General features: G+C 37.2%; 1 protein-coding gene across 1 annotated transcript in view; it reads right to left on the reverse strand.

The window, feature by feature from the left end:
- Positions 1-11593, reverse strand: part of LOC136834905 (E3 ubiquitin-protein ligase HERC2-like) — a 69159-nt gene extending 57566 nt beyond the window's left edge. The window contains 10 exon segments of the mRNA XM_067097724.1: positions 741-987; positions 1908-2183; positions 3133-3303; positions 4060-4185; positions 4663-4817; positions 5230-5365; positions 5713-5959; positions 6607-6934; positions 8172-8396; positions 11416-11593. Of these exon segments, the coding sequence (XP_066953825.1) occupies positions 741-987; positions 1908-2183; positions 3133-3303; positions 4060-4185; positions 4663-4817; positions 5230-5365; positions 5713-5959; positions 6607-6934; positions 8172-8382 (1897 nt within the window). The 5' untranslated portion in view covers positions 8383-8396; positions 11416-11593.
- Positions 11594-13286: the final 1693 nt, after the last annotated feature.

The following is a 13286-nucleotide window of genomic DNA, read 5'->3' on the forward strand; positions in this document are numbered from 1 at the left end:
TTACCTAAACAAATTCTGCCTGCCTGGTTACCATTCAGGAAGCAATAATAAAGTCATCCATGGTATGAAGTACAGTATTTGGAAGACCACAATGCAACCCTTTTGTGCAATAGTATAGTAATGTTTGAACATTAGTTAACCAAATGCAGTACACTTAGGAGACAATAGTAAACTCAAGAGCCATCTTTCTCCAGTGATGCTCTCTAGGTGGGGCAGAGAGCAAAGAAACAAAATCAATAAAATCATGATATCTATTATGAAACTAAATAACAAAATGAAGAGCTATATGCTTTCATAAAATGAAAACTCTAAATCATACTGTTACAATAATAAAAAGAATAATAACAGGATACAGGATGTTCCCCATACTGTAGTTTAAAAAACATTTAGTGTTTACCATTAAAAAGGCAAATACCTGACTCATTAAAATATGAAACCATGGATTTCTCATCATAATGCCAACTACCCTACATAAAATCTGATACAGGGGCATTTATTACTTTAGTTAAGCCAGCTTCTTTACTGCTGTTATGGACAGCAAAGTCATGAATATAAAGTTAAAACTTGTATAAAAAATTAGCATACAATTCCAAGCCTTAGCATAGTCAGTGTTTCATCTACACTGAAGAGATGAGTCATGGTGAAACCATTTTCGAATTCTACTTGAATTCTCAACCTTGGAGTTTTATTATACTGTATTAAATAAGTCAATATGGAATTGAGCTTCCGATGTACATTACCTTTCAGAGCTGACACTAGTGTTGGAGTGCTGTGGTCATCTGAGGATCCGTGCCCAAGTCTCCCATAATTCCCTCTTCCCCAGGTATACAGTTCACCTTGAGTTGTTATAGCTGCACTGTAAGTTGAACCACAGGCAATACTCGCAACTGTTTTTCCTTGTAGTTCCTGAATTAATGTGGGCTCCTCTCGAGAGCTACTGTCTCCATGGCCTAGACGTCCACCATCACCATTACCCCATGAATATACCTACAGAAGAAAAAAAATCGAAATATGACTAAATTGAAAAGACCAACTGCCTACAACACTGAAAAAGACGAACTGGTTACAATACCGAAAAAGACCAACTGCTTACAATATTAGTTCTATAATCTGGAATACTTTTAATCTTTCAAGTGAGCCCTACACATCTTAAGGGGCGCATCGAACGCCAAATTTTGAGAAATTACCAAATTTTAATTTTTAAGTTTTCAACTGTTTTATGTCTAAATAAACATATCCTGAAGCAAGAATGCTAAAAAATTTTTAGATTGTTTTATTGACAATTTTGTTCATAGCTTGTATGGCACTGGAACCACAACTTAGAGGTCGAATTTCTAAATTTCCCCATGACAGAATTTTCATTATTAGTTGTACAATAAGTGGTAAAAATTTGAACCAAATCCCTTCGATCATAAACAAAACAGTCATTTACTTTCCCTTCAATCATAAGGCAGAAACAGTCATTTACTTTATAATGGGGGTCTTATGGCATCGATGCTCCCCTTAAATAAATGCTGGTGAGTGGTTTTTGGTGGAACGGTGAATATGAAAAAAATAAAACTTCATAAGAGAAACTAGTATCAACAACCAAAGTATTTTAGTAGGGGCCTAAATGACAAACCATTCCAAGATCAACTGCAACTGATTTCTTGAATCACTAAAAACAATATTCTTAAAATCATTAAAATATTTCTTAAAATTACTCAAAATTTTCTTAAAATCCCATTTAAAACTATTTCTTAAAACACTACTATATTTCTTAAAATCATTTCATATTTCTTAAACCTGATACATTTCTTAAAATCATCGAATGCAGGTTTTCTTTAATTATAAAAACTCTTGACAGATTTCTCTTTCAGCAATATGAAATGCCTAACACTACAAAACTTAAAGACCTGAAAACTTACTTGGCCATTAGCTGTGAGAGCCAAATAATGCTTCCCCTCAGGATGAGTGGCAATTTTAACAATCTCTTCTTCAGGCTGGCCAAGAACGGGCTGTGGACACTGGGTCTCTGAATTATAATACAAGCTATACAGAGAACCCTTCTGAGTGAGGATGAGTAAACATCGCTCGGCACAAGCGATTGATTTTATTCCCAGCTCTGCCAGGGAATCGCAGTAATTGAGTGGTCTAGATGGACTAGAAGCTGCCGACCAAGCCAACCATCCCCACGATAATACCTTGGGAAAGGAAAATTACATATTATTGGGGATAAAGAGCTACCTACTTTTCACATCACCTCGTATATGAAATAAAACCATCTATAGTAGCGCTGTATGTCTGCAAATTTTGCAATTTTTATATAAAAACTACAATGTCAAATTAATGAGAAAAATTACTAAAATAAGTAAAAGAAAACTGTCTACAAATTATTGTTGAATCTTCCAATAATCTTTACTTTCTGGATTTTGCTGAACTGTACAACAATGTGTGATTTCAGCCAAACAGGGTTGTGCCATAGTACTTCTGCAAACTGACCTTGAAGATGTGCCCAGGAGCAGGTGCTAGTCAGTGATTTAAAAAAGACTACTATATGGGAGAGGATTTTACTTTGCTGTGAGTATGAATAACAGATGTAAAAGTTCTGCTTCAAGCATCATGTTTTTATTATTTAGCTTCTACAATTCTCCTGATTTTCCAATACACACTGACAAGGTTATTTTCAGAGAATAAACTGTTTGGGCAAAATATTTACTGATGAACAGGAATTGAAAATGTCTGACACAATAAGGAAACTATCATTCATATGGCCGTGATCTCATACATCCTGTACTTATGTTGTAAATGTACTTCACTGTACATGGTGGAATTTTAATACTGTTCTATGTATTTTTTAGTCTGTTCTTTTTAGACAAACAGATTTTACTGCCGCTTATATTTAAGTTCAATTGTTTCTGCTCAACCAATTACTGTGCCTTACCTTAGCCAGAACACTTGAATCAGAAAATAAAAATGTGAATGCTTCTAAACAATTATAGATGACTATGAAGGGGAAGAAGTTAATAGTGTACCTATCTGCTGCTAGAAAAACTAGGACACCTGGCTTCAAGAATGAGAGGTCACAAATACAGAGAGAGAGAGAGAGAGAGAGAGCAGAGTCCTTGTGTTGATGATACACTTTCAACTCACCTCCTGCCCTTGTGTAGGTCGACCATGAGGAGAATGGAGAGGTGGCGTATGAGGGGCTGCTAAGCGATCGAGGTGACACAGCAAAATCACAGCTGCTTGTTCTAAATCTACACTTATATCTTCATCCTCTGGGAGTTCTAAATATCGAAGCAAGCACTCGGTTGGATTGACCTGAAATGGTGCCATATCATAAAATCTTCACACAAACAATGTTATTTAGAACAGCTTATTTTTCTGTAGCAACTTCAATCCAAGAACTTCACAGCTCAAATTCTTAAGCAAAAGCCAACAGTCACACTGAAGAGAAGACTGAAGGCAATACTACTACCTTTGGATACTGTGATCCAGCGGCATAAATTCATATCTTAGATGCTATTTATTTTCATCTTTTATTTACATCTGTAAATATAGATTATTATTATTATATTGCTATTACGTACCGTTTCTCAACTCTAATTTTCATTAGTCATAAAAGTGTGGTGTTCTATTATGGCAATACTTGCTGAGTAAGTGAGACAGGTTTTGTTTTATTCTACCAGATTTTGTTGTCTGTGAGTGGAATGAAACACATCAAAGACACAACACAAACCAATTCCACTGTTCTCAATTCACACACAAATTCCACATAATAATAAAAAGAATATACAGACACCATCCTACTTACGAACATTCAAACAAACGGGATCACAAATTAAAATGTGTTCAGAGTGCTCCCCTTTGCCACCCGTAAGTTTAAATTTTGTTTTGCACGCTTATTCTGTACATACAATACTGTATGTGCAGTGTATGTGTTTTAGGAGGAAAAACTTACAGTACTTTATTGATTTTTAATCAACTTACGGCAGCCTCGAACATAATTCGTTTATAAGTAGGGTGGTGTCTGTATACAAAAGAAAAGAAATAAAACATCAAAATTATCATTCCCACCTCCATGGGAGTATTTTCGTCCCAAACTGGTGATGGAGGAGACTTGAGGAGAGGGATGGCTCCGAATCTATGCAGCACAGGTAACAATGGTGCACTGGTCCCATGGCTACTAACTCTGTTATCAACCTGTAAAACAACAGTTTTATTACCAAAAAGTAGAGTAGAAATTTACACTATAAATACAATTACTGACTTTTGTAGCAAATATGATTAGAAATTTGCATAAGCAATACAACCGTGAACCTGTGCTGGAAATATTAACTGGTAACACAGTACAGTCAACTAACCTGCGTGTACAATGCTGAAATTATAAACATCTAAAGAGCTAACATGATATTGTAATGTGCCTCCATTTTCCACATAGCAATTGTTCATATCAGAATGTGTCCTACTGTAATTATAAAGCACACCTGTCATGTCTAAGCAAATCTATATAGGGTTATGTGTTTAATGCTGTAGCCTCCCAAACAACTCATCAAATACCAATTCATATACAGTTAAACAATCACTTCAAAGAATTCACTGCCTTTGCAACTATTAAGACAACTGTTTTAGAATAACAATCTTTACAGACGTGGGTCAAAAGATTACTGAAAACTTTACCTGATTGCGACCAGAGTCCCACAACTGCAGCAACAGAGTTATAATCGTCAGTAACGTTGAAAGAGTGGCTCGCTGTAATGCCAAGTGAAGCAGAAGAGACAGTGCCATATGTCTATCCCCTAAGGGAACCTTTGTCACACTACTGCTACCAGTACCTACAAAAAACATTCATTAAGCAATCAAATATAATTAAAACAATTATGTATACACAAAATATTTAAATTATTCAAATTATTGTTGGGAGTTACTTGATTTTCACTGAGCTAACCCACACAACATTCAAATCTTTGGTTTATAGGATTTACCAGGTATACAGTAATCAGTCTTTGTTAAAATTTTAACAGGAAAAACAGAAGCATAACAACAAATGTGACACACTATGTAATGAAATTTGAAATTCAAGTTTACACTATGTTATTGGAGAAGCATCTTGGTGAGGTTTATATGCAAATGCATATGAGAAAAATGTACAAGTTTTGTAACAAATGTTATATCATGGAATCATGACATAACACTGTATTAAAAAATACCTTTACAAAGGGAGTATGAATGTGAATTCATATTTACCTCCAGGAACTTGGCTAAGAACAACAGACGTTAGGAATTTCTGCGATCTTTCCACAACATCAAGCCACACTGATGACACGGTAGATTCATCAAACAAGGTAGCTTCTGGGAGTGTTTCCAGAGCCTCTAAGGATTCCTGAGAAATTAATACAATGTTAGCAAATTATAGTTTTTCTCAGCCATTTAAGTCATTCCTTGCCTGTTTTTAACTGTTTCCTTCATTCTGCCAATTTTCCATATCTAAAGAAGCATTTATTCCTTACTAACAACCTTCTATTTATCAAAAATGCACTCCTACCTGGCTCTTGCACTCATTATCATTTAAGAGACTGGTCTACCTCTTCCTAGGGGATTGTGCAGCACTTTTTTCCTCTTTCACCTTCCTTATCTTATTTTCTTTGGGTTTGAGCTAGATATGAGCATAAGGTTGCTGACACCATCAGCCCTTGCATCTTTAGAAAAAAAGTCTTCCAAACAACCTACCTGAAGTAGTTCTGTACACAAGTCCGCATCTTCACCAGACCTCCACGCTCTTCTGAGAAATGCAAAGGCAAAATTGAGGGCAGCCCTTGACCCCACTCTTGCCAAGCCCAAGGTAGCCCTTTCAGATCCACCTCCTCTGCCTATACGTCCATCTCCCCACACGCCTGATGTCTGAACCTTTTTCTTGCCTACGCTCTCTCCCGATTTTGTTTCTGGAGGTCTTGCTCTCTTTAGAGCAACTAAGTATCTGAAAAGAAAAAAGATCTTTCAAAGAAAAGGTCAGCAAACCGATTCCTGATCACAAGAACAGAATATAAAGTTTGTTACCATAAGCATTCACCGCCATTAGCTTCTTAAGATAGGTTTCTTGACACTCTGCTTATAAACCAATTTAAGACGGGCCCTTAATCATATGCTTTATAGTTTGATGTTCACCTTAATAAAACTTTTGATGTTCACCTTAATAAAAACCTATCAAAATTTGCCCTCAAGTGTTAAAAGAATGGGTCTCAGGGAGCTATTGGAAAAAATTTAAAGTAGATATCAACTCTTCAGCATGTACCAAACACCAACAGGAAACAGGATACAAATGACAGAATCGTTCACTAGCCTAAGTCTCTGCTGTTGAAAAGTCTTGAACTGAACTCCCTTATTGACACCTATCCTCCTTAACCATTCTACAAATTTTTTTGCTCCCAGCTGCATTACTTTCTGCCTTTGGCCTCTTTTTATATAGCTTTCAAACTTTTTTAACATCATATGCTGAAATGAAAATTTACTAAATCCCAGCAAATGAGGAAAGCAACTTTTTTAACATCATATGCTGAAATGAACATTTACTAAATCCCAGCAATGAGGAAAGCAAAACAGAGTGCTTAACTTAAGGATTCACACCTGTGTGCCACCATGAATCTTTGCTGTAAGCGGCTGGACGACAGAGTAGTAGATGATGCTTCTAAGGACATGTGCCTCTGTTCTTTGACTAACGCTCCGAGGCACTTTCTGAGATCATTTGCTTGCGGTTGTGGTCCCCAAGTCCAACCATCCAACAGCGACTGTGAAGAGGGACAAGTGCCTTGACCAGTTTCCATCTCACGCTCTGCTTCCTCTCGATCTAATTTCTGACATGGTCCACAATTGCAACCGCTCTGAGGCCCGCAGATGCCATCGCAACAAGGACATGTCAGAACTCTCATACCACAGTAGTAGTGTCCGCTCTCACCTGAAACAAAATAGCTATATAAATTTTTTCAAAAAATTATGTTTCTAGGTATCACCAATTAATTAACATTCCCCTCACTCTAAATAAAACCATAAACAAAGCCCAATTACAATGCATAACCATGTCACTTGGTTCCAATCCCAAATGCAATGGCCACCAACCAGCTAACACTTCAGAAACAATAACAGTCTGCTAGTGTTTGTGCTGTAAACACCTACAATACTGAAATGATAAGAAGGCTTCACATAGGCAATACAAAAGATACCCTGCAAGAAACCTGCATTTAGTATTTTTAAGTACAGACAAAATGAATGATTCTGCCAGTCAAAGTAGGGTATAATCTTGAAGTAACACCTGCTTCTTCAATGAGAGATGATTATACAGGCAGTCCCCAGTTTACGACGGGTCCGGCTCACGACGTTCTAAGGTTACGACGCTTTTCAAACATATTCATCAGAAATTATTTCCTGGTTTTAGACACATGTTCCGGGGCTACGACGCGTCGTACGCCGATCCGATGGAAGAAATATGGCTCCAAAACAGCAGAATAATCAAAATTTGGAGGTTTTTTTTTATGAAAAACTCAATAAAAATGCCATTTACATCGTTTTCAATACACCCAAAGCATTAAAAGTCAGGTTTTCTTAGGATTTTTGAAGATTTTTGACAATTTTGATGATTTTCGGTTTACGACGAGGCGTAAAAATGGAACCCGCGTCGTAAACCGGGGACTGCCTGTATTGGGTAAACAATTACAGGTAATTAATTACATATCTTCATGAGACCATGAAAGAAAAAACAACTAAGTAACCCTAAAATTTTCAAACACTAAATGCAGGATTTCACAAGCTATAAAGATATGTAACTGCAAACAATTCAGTAATGAAAGGAGGTTTTGCTAGTCTGCCATGTTACATACTCTATTAATTTAAAATGCTAGGTTGATCATAAGGAAAAAGGAGCAACAATGTACTCTCATATACTAAGAGACAGAAATTGTTTGAAGACTGAGAGTCAAATAAGGTAGCTTCACACGAGGAGGACAAGGTAAGAAACCATTAACATAATAGAGAAAAAATGGAACTGCTGATGAACAGAGATTAAACTCATGAAGAACTTACTGCTATTAAAAAAATATCACTTTAATTCAATGTCAGTGCTCAATCAACCTGAACAACATGAATAAATTTTAATTTTTACAAGTTCCAATGATTACAGCAAAACCAATCTCCCTTACTTTTTCTGGCAGTCACTCCTGCGGAATTAAGAATCCCTTCAGCGTGTGGTCCAGCCACCTCTCCATCTTTGACCATCTGATTGTATAAAGACGGCAGGTTGTCTGGCTGAAGCAGACTCTGCAAGTCCGACTTCAGCCATTTGATGTCCAGGCGAGGTTGTGGGCGGAGGGTGATACCCCCCACGCCACCCTGCCACATCACACTTGTCATTGTAGTTTCAGACCCTGGAAAAGAGCAAGAAAATTCATTAATCAGAGCAGTTCCAGCATTTGAGCAACCAAACATTAGTACCACTATATAAACCAATAGTTAACTGAGCAAACTATTAAAAAAAAAAATGAAAAACAATGTGCAGTATAGACAAAAAAATTTATTTTGCATCTTCCTCCATTATTATCATTATTATTCAGAAGATAAACCATATTAAAATGGAACATGCCTAAGGGACCAATGACTTTTCATTCAAGCTTCCAAAGAATATGGTGTCCACTAGGAAGAAGTAAGAGGTGGTAAGGGGAAATAAATAAAGAGATCTCGCTTATTAAAATAGAAAAAATAAATTAATATATAGATAAAAATGTATTAAAATGCAAGGATAATAGTATTAGGGTAGTAATGCATTGCATCTTCGCTTGAACTTTTGAAATTCTAATTGCACAACATCCTCTAGCGACAAAAGCAAATGTTACGGGTTACGCACATGAACCATGTATTTTTCTGACAGCTTATTGTGGTGTGTGTGTTTTTTTTTTACTATTCATGTGGATGCAATTCACATGGGCCTCCTTTTGGTTTAACCCCACCCTAAAATCCCACTTTCCATCTGAAGCCTCCAATAATAGTAAAATTTGGTTTAGTATATGGTAAAACTGAAGACTACTACTGCAGCCTGATTCCCGCCAGTTGCCGATTGGAGTATTTACTGTCTTTTGTTTATGTTTATGATATTTACCATCTTCTGTTTATGTTTTATGTTCATCCCCAAAGGGCTGGTACTAAACACAGCATCCAATGTGCACATAAGCTGATAGTTACCGAACCAAGGGGGTGCAGTAGTATTTTACAGTTTAACTCCAATATTTGCAAAACAAATAGTATGTGGTTTACGTCAACAATAGGCTACGCCTGGTCATATGGAATAGTCTAACACATGCACTGAGCAACTGGATCATAAATTTAGAGAGAAATTCATGATCTGCTTTATATATAAATAGGCTTATCGAATTAGCCTATTTATAAATAAAGTACATAAAGAATTAGTGTTTTATCAATCAACAGCCTATTGTAGCCTAGGCCTAACTTCCCATGGCTAAGGTCAATTGTCAAAAAATTAACAAGCACAAAAAAGGCAGAACAAGTAAGTTGAACGGTTGGTAAAACTGACGACTTCTACTGCAGCCTGGTTCCCGCCAGTCGCCAATCAGAATATTTACTGCCTTCTGTTTATATTTTGTTGATATTTTTTTATGTTTATGATATTTACCGAATTTTTTTTTTTTCATTTTTACGTTCATCCCCAAGAGGCTGGTGCTAAACACGGCACAAATTTTGCAAGTAAACTGGTAGTTACCAAAACCATAGGGGTGCGGTAATCACCTTTAGGTTTACCAAAAAATCAAGTGGTTTACATTAACAATAAGCTAGGCCTAGTCTAATGGTGAAAATTGCTCAAAACATAAATTAGGCCTAAGTAGTTGGGAAAATAAGCCTAGGACTATATGTTTCATATTTGATAAGAAATTAACACAGGGGTAACATATCAGTCTACTGCCTAGCCTAATTAGGCCTATTAGTCATAGAATGGAGAAGATTTACTTGGAAATAAGAGGTCTGCCCATCAACAGGCTAAGCTAGCCTACCTTAATGTAGCCTAGCCTACCCTTGTGTAGCCTAGCCTGCCCTAATGTAGCCTAACCTACCCTAATGTAGCCTAGCCTACCCTAATGTAGCTTTACCCTGGGTAAGGTAGCATGTGAAAAATTGACCTTACCCAAAGGGGACATAAAAAGAGTAAAGATACAATATGTCATATTTTTTGGCAAAGTATTACCTAAACATTCAAAATATCAACGGAGAAACCAGCTGAACAATCAAAATAGCCTAACCAGGCAAGTCTAGGCCTAACCCACGCTCAAAACATACACTAGCCTAGGCCTAAGTGGTTGGAAAATGTTTTGTTTGTTTTTGGCGAAAGATTAAATGGCAGAACTTAGCAAGAGCTCCGCATCGGGTATTACTTTGGAAATTTATTTTTCCAAAGCATTTTTGGTTGCTTATAAAGAATTGACCGTTATTTTTGTCCGGTCGACCGTAATCAACCTGTAATTAACCACAGAACTTGTAAGCTTGCCGTCCCGGAATGCTATAGCTTAAGCACAGTGTTATTGGGGAGCTTTTGGTAAAAAGTGGAGTTTCCTTCAGCTGGGGGTCTCCGCCCCCGGGCTAAGTAACACGGCCTGCTAAGTTGGGTTAGGGTAACGTTAAGTTAGTACGGTTCCTTCTATAATAGGTTTCCTTAGCCAGTCCCTTCTTGAACATGCGGCTCCCTGACGACTCGCACATGCGCGGAACAATTCCGTAACGACAACATGGCGGTCCAGTCTGTCTCCTAAAATCCCCACCCAAAGGGTCCACAACCATTTCGGATAGATGTAAGATTAATAATAATTAAATTTCCAAGGTAATAGTCCGTGCGGAGTTACCCTATAGCTTTACCTCAGAGACTATGTAAGAAAATAGTGGTAGGCTACTCGCAAGCTAAATGCATTAGTCTAACATCTTCTAACTGACCCTCAGTAAGGTCAAGTGTCAAAATTTGACCTTATTAAAGGGCCAAAAAAAAAAAAGACAAATGAAGATAAAATTTGTCATATTTTCTGGCAGGATATTAAATGAACAATACATGAAAGGGGGAATACATATCATTAATCACAACAGCCTAAATAAATAAGCCTACCGTAGGCCTAAAGAACGGATGTAAACAAACAAATAATCATACACACATTTCCCCCTCGTTAAAATCCTCTTTTAACAAAACATTAACCACAAAATGGACAAAAAAATTATATAAAATCTTTTAGATGACATATAAAATACTAAACACACTAAACTACGCTTCATCGTAACAAAAATACGCTTAAAAAAAAACAAAAAAAAAATGCACATAGGCCTAAGCCACGGGTTGTAAACAAGCCCTCTGACACATTCCCTCGCCATTAAAGCCTCGGCAATGGCAACACTCACTTCTGTCCTCTGGTCCACAACATATTTGCTCCCCTGGACCCCCGAATTTGTCGGTCGCAACACAAAAAACCCAGGAGACGGGTCCCACTTTGTTTTGGTATTCTGTCAAATGACGATCGTTTCGTTCAGTTGGCGACGATCGATGTACACAAGAGCGATTTTGCCCTGGTTCGTGCCTTCGCCCCGACTCGAGCGCTTTTTTGGGGCGGGTCTTTGCACCGGCTCTCCTTTTTTTGGGGGGTTGATGGGTTCGTTTGTGGGTTAATCTTCTTCGTGGGCTTATTTTAAGGGAAGGAGTGAGTGCTGGCATGAGGCCTGTATTATCTAAAAGCAGTAGGAATGAAATGTATGAGTTATTTTCTTTATAAATCTTAATGTGGCTCTCATTTTTTGGGTCTTAAAATGGTTCTCCTTTTTTGGGGGGGTTTATGGGTTTGTTTATGGATTGATCTTCTTCGTGGGCTTATATGTTAAGAGAAGGAGTGAGTGCTGGCATAAGGCCTTTGTCGCCGGAAAGCAGTGGTCATGAAATGTATGAGTTATTTTCTCTTTAAATCTTAATATTGGCTCTCATTTTTTGGGTCTTAATTAAAATGGTTTTCCTTTTTGGGGGTTTATTCTTTGTTTGTGGATTAATCTTCTTCGTGGGCTTATTTTAAGAGAGGGAATGAGTGTTGGCATAAAGCCTGTATTATCTAAAAGCGGTAGGAATGAAATATATGAGTTATTTTCTTTGTAAATCTTAAAATGACTCTTCTTTTTGGGAGCTTATAGATTTGTTTACGCATTAATCTTCTTCATGGGCTTATTTTAATATGGGGAGTGAGTGCTGGCGTTAGGCCTGTGCTGTCGGAAAGCAGTGGTCATGAAATATACGAGTAAATTTCTTTGTAAATCTTGACTTTCACATTTGCATACAGGCAGTTTTATATGCTAAGAAGTTAGGCTTTGTTAGGTCCATGCAAATTAAGTTCCTCACTTTTCAGTCAATATACCCTAACAGTTAAAAATGTCAAGTGATCTTTGTCATGAAAATTATAAATGAGAATGCAAGTCTAAAATAAGTAATTATTACTTTTTTCAGACTACTAAAAGTTTTTTTGTTGCTATTTGTGTTTTGTACACTGAGAGTCCATATCGTTCTATGTAAAAAAAAAAAAAACAAGCAAACACAGATACAATCTTATGCGCATTCTCATTGCTGTGATATAGCCTACTAGCGTTATCACTCGTAAGTAGGCCTATAGCTTTTAATTAACTTATTCTGCCGTTAATCTCGCCAATGAAAACATTTGCATCAAAAGAAGAGACCACGTTTGACTATCGCCTTTTTAGTTTTCTGCAAAAGAAAACCATTGTGCCGGCTTTGTCTGTTCGTCGGCACTTTATTCTGTCCGCCCTCAGAGCTTAAAAACTACTGAGGTTAGAGGGCTGCAAATTGGTATTGTTGATCATCCACCTTCCAGCCATCAAACATGCCAAATTGCAGCCCTCTATCCTCCTCAGTAGTTTTTATTTTAAGGTTAAAGTTGGCCATAATCGTGCGTCTGGCAACGATATAGGACAACCACCACCGGGCCGTGGTAAGAGTTTCATGGACCGCGGATCATACATCATTATACCGAGATCATCGAACGATGGATCTATTTCCGGTGGCCCTGATTATACGCTGTGGTAGCGGCTGTAAAGAAAACTCGATTGCGCTGAAGAAACTTCGACGCATTTTTTACTTGCTTTTTATACGACTAGATTAATGTAGTTATAATTTTCATTTCACCATGAGTGCTGCACAGAGGTTGGGTAGGTAATTGATCGCATTTCTTCAAAGGTGTATGAATCATGAAGTGAATGATGAGGTCATCGCTAAGATA

The sequence above is a fragment of the Macrobrachium rosenbergii genome, chromosome 54 (genome assembly GCF_040412425.1).
Source record: "Macrobrachium rosenbergii isolate ZJJX-2024 chromosome 54, ASM4041242v1, whole genome shotgun sequence".
Lineage (NCBI taxonomy): Eukaryota > Metazoa > Arthropoda > Malacostraca > Decapoda > Palaemonidae > Macrobrachium > Macrobrachium rosenbergii.